The 16,456-nt window shown below is 52.6% G+C and overlaps 1 protein-coding gene across 2 annotated transcripts in view; it reads right to left on the reverse strand.

Annotated features, from left to right (window-relative positions):
- Positions 1-8,127: 8,127 nt before the first annotated feature.
- The window catches only part of MST1R (macrophage stimulating 1 receptor), a 47,529-nt gene continuing 39,200 nt past the window's right edge, over positions 8,128-16,456 (reverse strand). The window contains exons 13-21 of one of the 2 annotated variants that reach the window (XM_019547524.1): positions 15,688-15,844; positions 15,091-15,183; positions 14,425-14,571; positions 12,830-12,910; positions 11,810-11,991; positions 11,204-11,313; positions 10,626-10,791; positions 9,679-9,815; positions 8,128-9,135 (exon numbers count right to left, since the gene is read on the reverse strand). In XM_019547524.1, coding sequence (XP_019403069.1) covers positions 8,910-9,135; positions 9,679-9,815; positions 10,626-10,791; positions 11,204-11,313; positions 11,810-11,991; positions 12,830-12,910; positions 14,425-14,571; positions 15,091-15,183; positions 15,688-15,844 — 1,299 coding nt within the window. In that variant the 3' untranslated portion in view covers positions 8,128-8,909. Of the gene's footprint in view, positions 9,136-9,678; positions 9,816-10,625; positions 10,792-11,203; positions 11,314-11,809; positions 11,992-12,829; positions 12,911-14,424; positions 14,641-15,090; positions 15,184-15,687; positions 15,845-16,456 lie in introns of both variants that reach the window. The other variant, XM_019547523.1, reaches the window with a different exon arrangement.

Raw genomic sequence — 16,456 nt, forward strand, 5'->3', positions numbered from 1 at the left:
CATAGTCCCCTAGTTTTACCTTGAGAGCCTCATGGGACACCAAGTCAAAGGCCTTCCTAAAGTCCAAGTAAAGGATGTCAACATTATCTCCCTTATCCAGATGGTGAGTAACCTGGTTGCAGAAGGAGATGAAGTTAGTCAGACATGACCTACCCACGACAAAACCATACTGGCTGTCATTCAGAATTTTGCCTTCTACTAGCTTATCATATATGGACTCTTTGAGAAATTTTTCGAGGCTTTTTCCTGGGATTTAGGTCAGGCTGATCAGCCTGTACTTCCCTGGTCCTCTCTCCTCCCCTTCTTGAAGATGGCCCAACACTGGCCCTCTTCTAGTCTTCTGGGACCTCTCCTGAGCACCATGAATTCTCAGAGAGGTTCGTCAGCAGTCCTGAGATGACTTTGGCTAGTTCATTCAGCACTCTTGGATGGAGTTCATCCAGTCCTGCTGACTTACAGATATTCAGCCCCTCTAGCTATTCTTTCACCAGCTCTACATTGGCTATTGGTAGGTGATCATCCCTACTGTGACTATTCTGTGTCATATTTGTATTTGGCAGGCTATCACTCCTAGCCTCGTGGAATACAAATGTGAAGTACTTGTTTGGGAGTTCAGTTTTCTCCTTGGTGTTGGTGATCAGATGTTCAGATGCATTGAGCAGTGGTCCCACACTTCCACTGGTTTTCCTCCTGTTAGCTGCATACCTATAGAAAGACTTCTATATTGTCCTTGATTTCAGTTGCTAACCTGAATTTGGTCACCGCCTTTGCTTTTCTAATCTGCCCTCTACAGGTGTGGGCCAATCTTACATAGTTCTCCTTGGGGCCTATTCCTAGCTTCCATCGTTGGTAAGCCCCCCTTTTCTTTTTCAGAAGATCTGTGACTTTCCTATTGAGCCAAGATGGCCTTCCAGCTCTTGTGTCACCTTTTTTGCCTACAGTTATGGACAACTTTTGTGCACTGAGTATCGTATCCTTGAGGAACGACCACTCTTCATCCACACTCTTCCCCTGTGGTCCATGATCCCATAAGGCATTACTCACTAAAGTCCTTAGCTTATTAAAATCAGCTTTCTTAAAGTCAAGAATTTGTACCTTACTGACAGATTTCCCAGCCCTACGACAGACAGTGAAAGTGATAATGTTGTGGTCATTACTGCCTAGGTTACCCTCATTCGTTAGATCACTCACCAAGTTGTCCCCCTTGGCCATATTTTTCAATCACATCATGTAGTGGATGTCTTCCTTTTGGGCTTTGTTTGCCAGGTTAAGCAGTATTCCAGATCTCTTGATGTTATGAGCAGTGATTCCTGCCAAGATGAATATGTTTTCCTGTTCTGTGTATACCGGATGAAAGTCGTATACCTTCCCATGGTGCAACCTCTGAGAAGCTGAGGAGTCCATTCCACAGCAAAATTAAATACATCGAGTCAATTTCAGAATGGATACAGTCAATTGACAGGCACCCACCTGTGGGCAGGATTCAATTAGTTGGCAGCCTGGATCTGCACCGCGGGCCGTATTTTGCCCACCCACATTGTAGAGCCTCTGTGGATGGCCAGCTCCCAGAGCAGGAGCTGACTGATCAGCCTTAGTCCTCCTTTGATGTCCTCCAGGTGTGTCTCCTGGCTGCAGACAATGTGTGCACCTGGCTAGGGGGATGTGCACTTTAGGCCATAGGGATATGAGCACACCTGGCCATGAGGGCTGTGTATGCCCAGCAATAAGGGATGTCTGGATGGTTCCTCACAGGGAGACTGGGGCTTAGCCAAGCAGTGGAGTCAAGGCTGTGGAAAAATTGGCTTTGCATGAAGACTGCATTTTACCAGCTTTCAAGCAAACAGAGATCACTTGAGAGAGGACTGGGCCTCATTTCCACACAGTGCTTGCTCCTTCTGTGTGGGGCCCAGCACCAGCTGCAAGAGAGAGGTAGAACCCAGGGCTGGAGGCAGCCATGGGCCAACCTGTTCCTTCCTGGGCCCGTGGGTAGGGCTGGCTTGTTCCCTGAAGCAGGAAGCTGAAATCCTGTTCCCTCTCTTGCATGCTGGTCTCTCTAAGCTCCGTAACAAGGTGACTCCCAGCTACTTTTGCCAGAGCAACCCCCTGCTGCTGGCACTCCCACCAGTACCAAGGGTGGCAGGACTGAGCCCTCTCCCCTTATTCAGAGCTGCCCAGGCTCTATATCCCAGCAACAGGGCTCCAGGGGAAGGAATTGAGTATTGAACCTACTGGAGTGCTAGCCCAGGAGAAAGGCTGACAGGCTGGGAGCTACACTGGGCGGATGGGCTGCATATCCCGAGCTCAGTGTGGATGAGTTTGGACTACAGGGTGGCTTCAGCAGAGTGTGATCATACCCAAGACTTGGTTCTGTGGTAAGTCAAGCTCACAGGCGTTATCAGTTGTCTGCTAATGGGATTTTGCACTGTTTGTTTCAAGAGAGCCTGGGAGGGCGGTGGTGAGGTAAAGCAGCCGTGTGCTCCTTGGCTTGCCTGTCCCCAGGTTGGAACACAGGAGAGAAGCAGGGAGCTCGTGTAGGACACCCAGAATCCCTTGTAGGACAAGAGAGACAGCAATGGGATTTGGAGCAGAAGCTCTTGAATGAAGACAGGCTCTGTGATGCTCTCTCTCTCTTTTATAGATATATAAAATGTGTTTATGACTCACCAGGTCCCAGCCTGTGATGTTTGATATCACCACTAGAGAAGCCCCAAGCCTTAGCCCTGATGCACAGTCCCGGGCTGAACTGGTCCCCCCGCTCCAGTGCTTGGGGCAACATAGGCTATGTCCCTGACTGGTGCATGGCCTTGTCTTCCCAGCCTCTAGTGACATGTGCATATGGCTGCTACTGGAGCACCATGCTGAGGGGAAACAGCAGAAGAGACTGCAGAGAGCTTTGCCAGAGGCCAGTCACAGGGGAGGTGGGAGTGCAAGTGCAGGGTAGGAAAGTATTGCCCCCCAGTTGTCCCTCCTGCTTCTGCTGCTCTGGTTGCTGGCCTGGGCACTCCTTACACCTGGGCGCTCCTTACTCTCCAAACGCTGCAGGGCTTGGCTCTGAAGTGAGGAGCTAACAGGACAGAGGACACAGAGCTGGTTCTAAAAAAGGTATACTGGGCTCCCACTTCTGCTTCTGGGATAAGGAGTAAGGGAAAAGGGACTGGGGCAGTAGCACTTCTTCTCCATCCCTAGTCTCATGCGGCATGTCTGGAGGAACCTGGAAAACAACTGACCCACATGTCATGCATTGGAGAGCCATCCCCACCTCGCTGAAGCCTCTGCCCCTTAACTCTGGGAGTCAGGTTCCAAAGTTTCCACCTCTGTTGTTTTAAGGTTTTTCCATATTTTAGGTGTCTGGGGGACCCCTGCAAGTTATTTGCTCCTATGTGAACATGTCAGAATTTCCAGGGTCCTTCCTTCTCCAAGCATATTTGCTAAGCACTTTGGGTTAATTCAGGCTCTCCAACAGCCCTGCTGGTTCTCTGTCTCCCAAGTCCTCTTTGACTCCACATCCGTCCCCTGAAGGTCCATATGCTGCATGCGAGTGCCAGGAAGTGCTGGTGGTGCAACCAGACAGGACTGTTGGAGAAATAAAAGCACACATACCCCAACTTCTCCTAGTTAAGGAAAAAGGGAAGGAAATGCCATTTTGTGTTTTAACTGGGTTTTTTATTATTATCTAAAATTCAGGTTTCTTGTCTAAATGTTTCAATCTGAATTCTGCATTTCTATGTATTTTAGAAGACATCAGTGGGTAAATTCAAGAAATCTGAAGAGGAAACATGGTTTGGTACCAAGGTCCCTGTGAGGCATGATGGGCAACAATTGGGCTCAGGCCCCAGGGCACCTACAGCCTGTGCCCCCACCCCAGCTGAAGCCTAGCTGAGGACCATATGACCTGGAGGTCTCCCAGGGGTATTAACCCCAACTCCAAAAGGCAGTGGTGGGGGAAAATGCCAAGTCCCAGCAGAATCTGCTATCCCCAAGAGCTTTAGCGTGGCTGTAGGCTGTCCTTAGAAACAACACCCAGTTCCAAAGTCTGATCCAGCTTCTGCTCAACAAGTCATGCTGGGAGACACGCTTGAACAGAATACCACACTGCTGCAAGAAACACTGTGAGCTGTGTGAGCTGAGGACTCCCCCTTCTGGCCACTACAGGACACAAATCTGTCCAAGAGCTGCAGCCCGTGGTCTGAACTGCTTCACAGCTGGTCTCTGCCTGGCTGCCCAATCTGTCCCAATCCCTCCACCTTCTGGTCCTCTGCCAGGATTGTTTTCCAGTCTCACAGCTAGCAAGGAGCTTTGCTAACACTCGAAACCCTGCCTCCAAGACCAGCCCACATTCCAGAGCATTACTCGTTCACATGGCCCTGCAGGGCCCCCAAGGAAGAGGCACTGGGCCTGGAGGCTACTGGACACATGGACCCTGTGCTTCCTTTGGGCTCCATCCTGTGCTGGCACCACACAGCAACTCCGAGCCCCTGCCTGGAGTCCACAGTCACAACCACATTGCAGGCAACCCTGTACTTACTTGTGCCTTAGCACTGAGCGTGGGAGTGAGTGATGGGCAAGTGTGGAAGGGAGCTTCAGTACAAGTGCCTCATGAACAGGGGTGTGTGGATGAGCCAGCCCTGCCTTTCCCTGCACAGGGATGGAAAGTGAAGTAAGTGAGATTGGACAGTGAAGATGTAACACCCCCACCATGGAGACTCGATAAGCAAATACCCAAAATTTCATGCTTAAACCACACATGGCAGGGGCAGACAGGGGGCTCTAGGAAGCCTTCTTGGCCACCTGGGGTACCAGCAGCTCCAGTGTGGAAATGCAAAGGCCCCATTGGGCAGTGGCTGCTACCTAATGAGTTCATTCCCTGGCTGGGAGCCCTGGGCACAAGGAGGAAGAGGTGCTCAGTTGCCTCTGGCAGTCAGGGCCTAAGGGCTGCCTCAGCAGCATCTGCAGGACCCCACCCACCCTAAGCAGGTACACTAGGGTGGGTTACACTGTGCTAAAGCATTGCTGCTTCTTTGGCAGGGGAAAGGGAGCACTGCAAAAGGTGCAGGTGTCTCCCATGGCTAGTTATGAAATAGCTTGTCACTTACTAGGATACCACCTCTTTGCTGGTGCCTGAGTTAATGGCAATTCAGGTGCCAGCATCAGCCCTTCTGGCAGAGCAAAGAGACCCGTTGTCTTCAAGTTTCCATCATAGGGAATGTCAGGTCTGTGTCTTAATGTCCTAAGGAGTCCCCAAAGCAGGACTGGTCTCAGATTTGGAAAATGTGTCCTGAATTGGCCCCACACCCTCCAGCCAAATGCTCCAGGTGTCAGATACCACACTGCTGCCCCTGCTCTGATGAAGGACTAATTAACCTGGGCACAGTGCCTGGGTGAATTAGCTTTGACTCTTGGCTGGCAGCTGGATGGTGCCTGGTGCTACAGTAAGATGACTAACCAGCTTGTGCTTCAGTGGGCTACTGTCAAACCTGGATGCAGTAGAGCCACTTTTCAACAAGGGAAATTCAAGCTGCAGCAAGGAAAGCTTAGGCTAGATATTAGGAAAAACTTCCTCTCTAGAAGGGTAGTAAAACACCGGAACAGATTACCGGACAGACTGTGAATTCTCCTTTCTTGAAGGTTTTTAAGACAAGGCTAGACAAAGCCTTGGCTAGGACAATATAGTTGGGGCTGGTCCTGCAGGGGGTAGGACTAAATGAGCTCCTGATGTCCCTTCCAATGAAAATTTTCTATGATTCTGTGATTTTAAGGCAGCACCCAGACTAATTAGCTCAGCCATCACAACTGCTAACAAGCCTATGAGACATACCTCTCTGAGGAAGCTACACAAACCAGACCTGGAAGTGGTGTAGACAGCTCCTGGTTCTGGAGGTCTAGAGAGCACAGAAGACTGCCATGGATTTTACTTCCAAAAGCACCTTAGGTGGCAAATCCTGGTGATACTCATGCACCCAAGGCAGCCATGAAGCAGGGCAGCAGGACAAGGGTCCTGGAAGGGCATAGGGCAGAATTTTTCCCTGTGACACACAGGTGGAGCACATGAAAGCAGTGGGGCAGGGCTTTCTCTGCCTCCATGCACAATGGCACTACAGGGAGCAGGGAGGGAGCAGCACCCAGGCAGCCAATGAGAACTGAATGGGGAGGTCAGCTCTCGGGCTGAGCGCTAAAGCATGGTGCTGGTTGTATTTACACCTGGACTCATTGAAACAGTGCCCTACTCTGCAGTGATGACTGCAGGCAAGGAGCAAGTCAGATCAGGGGTCAACCCCATGCACAGAACACAGCTCCCTTGCTCTGAACTGCAAGCGGACCTCCAATCCTTTGCTGACACTGCCCTCTGGTGGGGCTGGCCAGCTAAGCAAGACACTCCTGTTCCCCTGGCCTTGCCGGTGATGATCTGGGGTTACTTCTTGTGCCAGGCTGCAAGGACAGTGCGATTCTTAAGAGACTGTCAAGCTGGGATCCAGAGGCAACTGGTATCACACTCACTGGGGACCCTCTGGGGCTAGACTGACAGGAGCAGCAGAGAGCTGAAGACCCAGTTAGCAGTCTGGAGAAGAACGACCCCCTCCCCCAGTGTCCCCCCAGGTCTGAGGGAGCAGAGTGAAGCCAAGTCAGAGTGAGGGCAGGATGCCCAACAAGCCCTGCAGCCAGAGCTAGAAACCTGCTTCCAGTTCCTAGAGAGCAGGAGAGCCCCCACTGCTGTCCAAGAAATCTTAGCAACGCCAGAAAGCAACATGCTGGCTTGTGCTCAACTAGGATGCCACGTTGAGATGCTCAGGGGACCTGCAGGAGTGGCAAGTCGTTTATGCCACTGCTGCACACTCACACTGCTCCTAGGATGTGTGGTTCAAAAGCAGAGACTTCCTGCTGAGGTGGCAGCCTGCTAAGCTCACTTCCTAGAAAGGGCATGAGCCAGGCAAACACAGACAGCCTGAAGTAAGGAGCCAGAGCTGGGCTCCTAGTTCTTCCCAGCAAAGTGCTAGAGGAGAGCAGCTTTCAACCTCTGGCTGTTGGATGAATCAGGGGAAATCCAAACATTTATCCAGGAGGTGACATGACCTGGGATTGAGGGATTTTATTCCTTCCCTGGCCTCCTAGCTGCAGGGTCTGGCTAAAAAGATCCTGAAGTGGGGAGGAAGGGTGACAGGAAACACAGCTTTTTGGATGGCTGCTTAGTTTTGGAGAGATAAGAGGTTTGAAGAGATTGAGGCCCCTCCTGTGGCCCCTGTACACAGCACTAGGAGGCATGGGTAGGGTTCTTCACTCCTGAGAAGCCCCTTGTCCTGCACTGCCCCATTCAACTAAGGAGTCTGCATAGCACATAGGCAGTCTGACACTCCCTCCTCTGGGTAGAAGATGCAAGAATTGTTTGAGCCGAACCACAGGGCCAGAGGGGGCAGAACAGCATGGAAGAGGAGGAGGGAAAGGTCTGGCTACGGTCCTTGCTTGTGGGAGAGGTGTGGAAAGAAGAAAAAGGGACACATGAACCTCCACTGTGCTGGAGGGAAGCCATGTGCCCTGTGCCTTCAAATGGAAAGAGGCTGGTGTGCTACAGTGCAACTCCCCTGCCCTTCCAGCCTCTCCTCACAAGGCTGCCAGGTTGCATCACAGGACCCCAAGGACAAGCATCATGGTCACACTGGCTGAGGAGAGGTACAGGGACGGTCTGAGCACAGAAAACTACGGTGACCAAGCCATGAGGTCTGAGCTGCCCCCTGCCCCCAAGAAGGTGGCTCCACAGAACCATCCAGTGGGGCTGTATGAAGAAGCTCACCTGGCTACCTTCTCTATGTGTTTGGCCAGCTTTAAATTTTCACAGCTCCCCCTGTCCAAAGGGTTGGTGTGTAAGGGGGAAAACATGGCTGGGCCTGGGGCCTCTCAGACCTCCTTTAGACAGGCCAGATCCTAACCTACCATCTGGACATAGACTTTACTGTGCCCAGTGACAGCCCCACACCTATGCGGATGGGAGTCATCCCCTGCAGCCCTACTACCAGCATCTGTTAGGGCTTTCTCACCTCAGCAGTGACCAGCTTGTCCCAGAAAATGTGTATGCATGCACTAACATACTCACAGGAGAGAGAGAGAGAGACAGGGTACACTCACACACCCAGGTTGTGCAGTCATGTCAGAGGTAACTATCAGCCTAGCCTGCATTTATTCCATATCCAAGTACATATTCAATTAAGTACAAGACATTCATGAAGCCCTCTGCAAAGCCAAAAAGGCTCCCTGTCACCTCAAGGGCTGTTCTGGTACTTCCAGCCTCCTCCTGCTCAGGAGACCTAGCCCATTCACTCCCCTAGCAGGAGGCCACCTCAATCTTTTTTTACTCTTGAGCTGTTCTGGGTCTGTAGGGCAGGCAATGAGGGTGCAGAAAGGAAGGATTCACTGCTGCTGATGTTCCTGAGCTGGCCCATGGCCCCACTGAGGGAAGAGTTCTGAACCATCTCTGGAGCTGTCGTCACAAGTCAGTCCCACAGGAACAATCCTAGAGTTAGGGCTAGCTCAGAACTGAATTTTGTTCTGAAGAAAACTGGCTTTTCAGGAAGAAAATCCCTCTGGCTGGAGCCTGAATCACAACTCTCCAAGGAAAAAAAAATTCTGGAACCTTTCTATGCAGGACTAGCCCATCCCCTTAGACTGTAACAGCGCATGAGAATGTTTGAAAAATACTACGCTTGTGCCATAGAGGGAAATATCATTTCATCCTATTATCACAGACTCTAATGTTCTCCATTGAAAAGTAATGTTGAAATCAGCACCATCTGGCCAAGCCCCTGGGACTGCAGCAGAAGTGTGCTTTGGGATGGAAGAACTGCTCCGTCTGCATTCAGGGACCAGTACTCAGTAGGGTCCGGCTCCAGCACTGAGTTGTGAAGCAGGGTGAGAGCCTACTGCTAGCACTCAGCCTCTTCCCCATCACTGCTGGAGACCAGCTCATCCTCAGAGCCCTGTGCAGGTGGGAAGGGCTGGTTGTGCTCCAGGTTGATGTAGGTGACAGTCAAATTGATGTAGTGCTCCCCCTTCAGGGAGACCAAGATCTGCTCCAGCTCCACAATCAGGGCAGAGAAGCTTGGACGTTCACTGGGCTTTGGGGACCAGCAGCTCAGCATCACCTCATACCTGTACCAAGCAAACAGGACCCTTAGCACAGGAAGGTCACAGACCAGCCCCACTACACAGCTGGGCAGTGCCACACCAGGCAGGCTGCTCAGCTGAACACTAGGAACAAACCCACATCAGCAAATCAGGCATACTGCCCCAGTACCTATGCACCAAGTCCCTCCTACCTCCATCCCCACAGCCAGAGTTCCCAAGGGAGGATTTGAACAGCTGGAGGAGCTCAGCAGAGGGCCCTATTCCAGGGGCTGCTGGAAGGCAGAAGCCAGGCTAGGGTGCCAGTCCCCAGAGGGCTCTGGAGGACTGGCAGGCAGGATCCTGGCAGCTGGGAGAGGTGAGAATTCCCTGGGGAAGTAGGAGGGGGGCAGTTGTAATGGGAGAGAATGTCACAGAGGAGCTCCTGGGCCACCATGTCCCAATTATTGGAGTATATGAGAGTTTCAGCAGAGAATCCTCACCCCAAAGGGGACACCAGGCCTGGGCAACCCTCAGGCAGTAAGCCCATGCCATGGCTGAGTGGTGAGTGTGGGGATGCCCTCTACTCACAGCAAGTCAGGGCAGTACTCTGGCTGTGGCAGGCGCCTTCCTTGCAGCAAATAGTGGGTTATATCATAGGGATCCACTTCACTGTATGGTGAGGCTCCTCGTGTCATCAGCTCCCACATGAGGACCCCGAAGGACCACTGAGTAAGAGAAAAAAGGGTTTGTTCTACTGCTGGACCAGGCACCTGAGAACACTGCTTCTGGGGCCAGGCCCCAGCTGGGGACACTTCACCCTTCCCTAGCTCCTTCTAGCCCAGTACATCCCAGAAAACACCCCCTACCCCACAGGGGAAGAGACTCTCACTGAAAATGCAGGAACTAGTGGAACAAGGGCTTAGGGGAGCCCTGCCGGGGTTGTGTTGCTCAGCCTACTCCAGACAGAGTTGACAGTGGTTTCATCTGCCCTGGCCTAGAGGGGGCTGAGAGTGCAGTACAGATCTGTCCCATTTGGACTGAGGTTCACTCCTGCCACCAGCCAACAGAACCATCCCCTCAGTGAGGTTCCCACTGCTCAGGACAGAGCCAGCCCTGCATCATTTACAGAAGACTCCTTGGTAACTCTGGAGAGCTCTTCTAATTGGTCCATGGGCTGTGTGAAATCCCCAAGTATCAGCAATACCTTACATTGCGCAGACATCAAGCATGCTACTCACCACTTGTCACTAATATTAACCCTGTACAAACTGGTTAGAAACATTCCCTGCCTATGAAGGGGAGGGTAAGAGGCACTGATCCCTCCCAGGCAGGAACAGCAGGGTGGACGCAGGCAGCCCTTGTCCAGGCCTGTGCCTAGGCAGAAAGGACAGCATAGTATCTGATAGGAGGGCAATGAGGAAGCAAATAGCCCAGCAAAAGGCACTGAGCCTGGAGCAGGTAGACGCTTTGCAGACCTTCTGCCAGTCTGCAGGAGCAGAGCTGCCCTATAGCCCTGCTGTGAATTCCACACTCACCACATCTGACTTGCTGGTGAACTTCTGGAACTGCAGGCTCTCAAGGGCCATCCACTTCACTGGCAGCTTGGCCTGGCGGTGCTGCCGTATGCTGTAGTACTCCTTGTCAAAGACATCTCGAGCCAGCCCAAAGTCTGCTACCTTCACTGTAAACATCTGGTCCAGCCTGTGAGGCACATCAAGGGCTGAGGAGTGAGAAGGACCCTGCGGGCCCTCTATCACCAACAGGGGCAGCATACACAGGGCCTTGGCATGCAGGGCCCTTCAGTGTTAGCCGGCTGAACCCAGCCTTGAGGCAGCAGCACCCAAAGCTGCTCCTAGCAGACAGCTTTGTGAAATGAGTTAGAAGCTCTCAGCCTGCGTCTCCAGCGTTCAGCCTCCACTTCCTGGAACTGCTGGTGCTGCTGCAACTTTTGGGTGGTAGAGAGGTGGGCAGGGGAAAAACCCATGACTCCTGAGACAGGGGCTGCCATGGCAGAATCCATGGGAAGGGAATGGGACCACCTCCCTCTGGAGAGGGTGACTAGGAAGCCCATTCAGCAGTTCTCCAGCCACATACTGTGCCCAGTGATACTCACATGCAGTTCCTAGCAGCGAGATCCCTGTGGACAAACTTCTTCTGGGCCAAGTAGTCCATCCCCTGAGCCACCTGCAGCCCAAAGCTGATCAGGTCCTTCACCGTTGGGTTCTGTGGAGACAGAGCCATCACTCAGCCTCTTGGTGCCGAGCCTGGAGCTGGCAGTCCCCCTGGGCAGCCGAGTGCCCCTAGAGCAGGCCCATGCCATGGCTTTGACACAGCTCCATGTGGTGACTGGTACCAGCATGGAGAAGGTGATGTCCACTAAAACTGCTCAAAGGCCCTGCTACCAATGGGCAGCAGAGCTCACTCCACTGTGGCTCAGCTGGCAGAGTGCTGCAGGCTGCAGCTGGCCTATCCAGTTGGTCTCACCTGCTTTTGTGTATGGTGAAAATAAGACCTGATTACTCAGTCAGCCCTGCAACGGCACAGCTGTCTGACTCCTGCAGGTACAGCAGGGCTGGGAGGTTATTGTTGCCTCCACCTCCAACAGAGTTGCATTTATTTGAACTAGAGGCTCACTGAGCCCCAGCAGTAGCAGTTCTCCTAGTCCCATAGCCAGAAGGGAAAGCCAGGCATGGGGCCACGCAGCTAGCCCATCCCTTACCCGTTCCTCAGAGCGGATGAAGTGCCGCAGGTCTCCATGCTTCATGTATGGTAGCACGACCAGGGGTAGCCCCTCCTGGGGCAGGCAGATGCCAATGAGTGAGAGGACATGTGGGTGATGGAAGCTCTTCATCAGAATACCCTCCTTGAGGAACTCCTCCACCTCCTCCACATCAGTGATGCCTGCCAAGACACTGTGTAAGCCAGGCTGGTGAAGCACAGGGCTGGGCACAACCTTATGAGCCAGTTGCACCACACTATGGCTAGGAGCAGGCCTGGCAGGACAGCAAGCACCAGGGTTGTGGAGACCAGGAGGGAGAGCAGGGGCTCAAGGGCAAAGGCATAAAGAGCAAGGCCTGAGGTCCATGAAGATGATGACTGCTTTGGGGGTGGCTAGCCAGTCCCCACCTGCCCAAGCTACAGCCCCCACTACAGAACAGCTAAGAAAAGAATGGCACGAGGTTGCCTCAGAGGGGGGATCAGAAGCCAGGTCTGTACCTGCTTCCCCAGGTACCAAAGTGTCCCTGGGCAGTGCATGCTGGGGGCTGCTCAAGGGAGCCAGAGTATGGCTCCACCATTCAATACAGGTAAAGTGCCCAGGCTCTCAGCTCTGCTATGGTACCATGCAACATTGGGACTTATATCCCAGGAAGCAGTGGGAGTACCAGTATGTGAAGGGCTGGTGTCACTGGTGCTGAAACTTGGCCCAGTGCTCACTCAAAACCATGTGGCTGAAAATGAGAGCTGAATGCCCCAGCTCACCATGGCCAAGCCAACCACGGTGCCCAGCTCAGCACTTCCAGGTGACATTGAGCCCTGGAGCAACACACAGCCCTGCTCTTCTTGGGGCCATGACACAACATAATCCACAGCGTCAGTGCAAGAGATAGGAAAGACTACCCAAAGCCCAGAAGGGTCCTTGCAGGTGAGGGGTATCTTGAGGAGGCATTTCCTGCATGGCTGCCATGAAAAGCAGTAAGAGGGTGTGCCAGGGAACAGGGACAGGGACAGGGATACTCACGGTTCAGGGACTTCACAGCGCAGTGTATCTCCTGATGGGACGCATCTGTGTATGTGCCATGATATACACTCCCAAAATGCCCTGGATGTAAGCAAATACAGTGGCCCTAGAATCATTCAGGCCTGACGACCGTATGGGTCTGCAATGAGCAGGGCACAGTTCCTTTCCATAGGGATGGGCTGTGACATACATAAATAGAAGCAGTTGTGTCTTGGTACTGCAGCCTCAGTGGGGGGAGCTGGGCATGGCTGCAAGACAGTATGGCAGCCATGCTGCCAGCTTGTATCTAATCTAGTTCTGGTTTCTCAGTGTTAGCCTGATACCCTCCTATGCAGTTCCAGTCTAATACTGCAAGTGCAACAGCCACCAGCCTCAGCACTGCCAGGACTGTCAGGGACTGGGGACAGATGTGGGGATTCCCTTGACTCCAAGCAGTGGGCTAGTATCCCTACCTTTACTTAATGGTGAGAAGAAGTGAGGGCTCCTGATGCATGGAAATTACCGTACTCAAGCAGACTTGTGTCACGTGCATCAGCTTCCCTGCACTGAAAAATGGCGGCAGGCACTTTGAACTAAAGCTTGTTGAATGAGCTTTAATTCAAAGCACTCCATCACCATTTTTTCAGTGCAGGGATTCTGATACACGTGATGAATTAGGCACTTTTAATTAGTGTGCCTCACTAATTAAGGCACCCCTGCCATGTATCCCAGAACACATGTAAAAATGCCCTAAGGCAGGGAGGCTGCAAGAAGAGATACACCTCAGGCCCTCCAGAAAGACAGTGGCTGTGTCTGGGCTCCTTGGGTGCCTATACATGTGCAGCACGGCTGCTCTGATGCATTGTACATACAGTGCATTGAAGAAGACTTGATCAATCAAGTTTACTGGAGCGTGGTAATTACTGCACTCCAGCAGACTCCAGCATCACATGTGTCATCATCCCTGCGCTGAAAAATGGTGGTAGGGGGACTTTAACTAAAGCTTGTTCAACAAGCTTTAGTTAAAGCACCCCCATTGCCATTTTTCAGTGCAAGGACACTGATCCAAATGACACTCCAGGTGCTTTAAGTACAGCAGCTCTCTGAGCCACTCTAATTAACCCCCCCAACCCAGAGCTTGTGTATAAATGCCCCTATAAGTGCCAGGGTCAATCTCACATCCCCTGCTAGCCAGGCCGCCCCTGCTGGGCCAGTGCCAATGAGGGGAGTAATTCTTCCACCAAGGCTAAGGGTAAACAGCAGCATGAGCCACTGTCCACTCCTCCCACAAGAGGCCCAGGGCTGTTGCAGGCCAGCAGGAAGCCTGAGCATAGCCAGGCCCAGTCACTTTTGTTCTCCCCTCTCACAAACTAGGTCATGGCCCAGTGCCACTCACATTCAAAGGGCAGCCAGAAAGGGACAGCTACCCCAAGGCCCAAGGCTGGGACAAATAGGGAAAGGAAGTGCTGAGCTACTAGCGAAGAAGGGCAGCATTGTCCTCTTCACAAAAGGCAGGTAAACCAGATGCCCCAGGGACACTGGTAAAAGTAAAAGTAAGAGTCCTTCAAGCCTCACCTTGGGGCTATGTCAGTGTCCAGCCCTCATTGGGTGCTCACCTTTGCCAATGACACGGTCCCGGTGGGTGACCAGTCGCTCCTCAGGGATAAGAATGTCCTTTACCTCCTCAAGCAGCTCTGGGCGGAGGTTCTCAATGCAACAGGATGGCACCCTCATGAGTGGCACAACCAAACCATCACTGATAGCTGTGTGGGAGGCATCATGGAACCGTGCCCTGGCAGCACTGCTGTGGGGGGGTGTGGTTGAGGGCACCACTACCAGGGAACAGGCAGTCAGGGATACATCAATAAAGCCCCGCATCCCCTTCCCTTTGCCCCCCTTCACACACCTATCTGGCACTGTGGAACCTGGCTGCTCTCAGATCTTGGATAGCAAGGGAGAGGGAAGGAAACTGGATCCCCGCTCTCCATTAGGGTACCACCACAGGGTCTGTCCCACAATGCCTGACAGCCAAGCAAATGGCTGTTGGCACTCCCTGGGTGGCAGTACTAGGTACCAGTGGGCAGGAAGTCTCCAACTCTCTGAAGTGTGAAATCAAAGAAGGTCTCCTGCCTGAGCATGGGGGAGGGAGTGATGGGTCACTGGATGAGGAGCCAGGCACAGTCACTGCAGAGACCCCTCCCCAGGACATCAGCAACAGTACCCAGCAGACGGCTCACAGACAGACAATACTGGCCCTCTGTCTGTAGTGCCCCTGCCCTTACCTTGCAATTCCCGGTAGTCCCTGGCAGAGGGGTATATGGTGATGCTGGGTGCATTGCTGTTGGCAGTCACGAGCATCTGCAGATTCTCTGTCCCTGCAGACCCAGAATGAAGCACTGAGAAGCTGCTCTCACTCATAGGCAGCCCCTGCCCCATAAGCAGTATGGACTTAACCCACTCCTGCCAGAGCACAACCCCCCTTCCCCATGTGCCATGGGTACTGCTTATTCTTCCCCTGCCTGGAGGGTTAGCATACAGTTGGAAAGTAGATGCGGGTTGGGGGAACAAACCAGCTCCTATCCAGCTGTGCCAAACCAGCTCCTATCCAGCTCAGCACCAGTGCCTGGTGGAATGACTGGCAAAGATCAGCAGCACTGTGGGGGCCAGAGGGCTTGTAATGCTAGGTGGCACTCCCTCCTCCCAACCTGGGTGCTGGGGCATTCCCATTCACCCATGCATGTTCTATGTGGAGATGCCCAACTGTGCACTTAAAAGGCAGATACTGAGAGGGGGCAGGCACTAGAAAGATGTCCCATGATGCCCGTGGGGATTGTGCTGCAGGACCAGCTATCTTGCGGAAAAGTCATGGAATTAAGTACCCCTTTTCTTCATCTGTTTGCATTTCAGGAGCAGGAACACCAGGACACAGCAGAGCAGGATAGCCACTACAACACCCACCACAATGCCTGTCCCAGGATCCACAGAAGGAGTTTTCACCACCCAGCCCAGGTCTGTGCAGGCTCCATTTACACAGATCTGGGAAGAGAAGATTGAATGTCACTCTTAGGGGTGCATGAGTCTTGCTGCAAGATGAGGTGAACCGCCCCACATATCCATATCTACCCATGCTGTCCATCCACATATTAACAAGCTAGGCACCCACAGCTGAAACTATCCTTTGACTGCCAGTCAGCTAGGGGCTTTGTGCCCAAAGGTACTCATTGTCTTGCTATGAATGAAGTACATAACCTAGGTACCAGGGGCACAGACCTTCCACAGAGAAGGTGAGATCCCCAGTCAGTCGTCCTGAAGCTGCCATGACCCAGCAGAAAGGGGCATGGTTCAGGAACCTGCCAAGCCATCTTCTAAGGCATGAGGGACAAAGGCACATTATCTGGCTCCTGGGGGACACTCCTGGCACAACAGGGTTATATGTACTGCTCCTCAAAACACATATGCTACATGTCAATGCCTCCTGTCCTGGTCCCTCTTGAGGCCCCATGCTGAGATCTGGCAACTATTCCATCCTCCCATAGTAACCACTAAGCTAAAAAAGCTAATGAGAAACCAAAAAAACCATACAGGAGCTCAAAGAACCCTCAAGCGCCCTCCCAGCCCTGGCCAGCAGCATCAGGATCTCTAGGGATG

This window comes from Crocodylus porosus, unplaced genomic scaffold (genome assembly GCF_001723895.1).
Source record: "Crocodylus porosus isolate Cpor-Errol unplaced genomic scaffold, CroPor_comp1, whole genome shotgun sequence".
Taxonomy (NCBI): Eukaryota; Metazoa; Chordata; order Crocodylia; family Crocodylidae; genus Crocodylus; species Crocodylus porosus.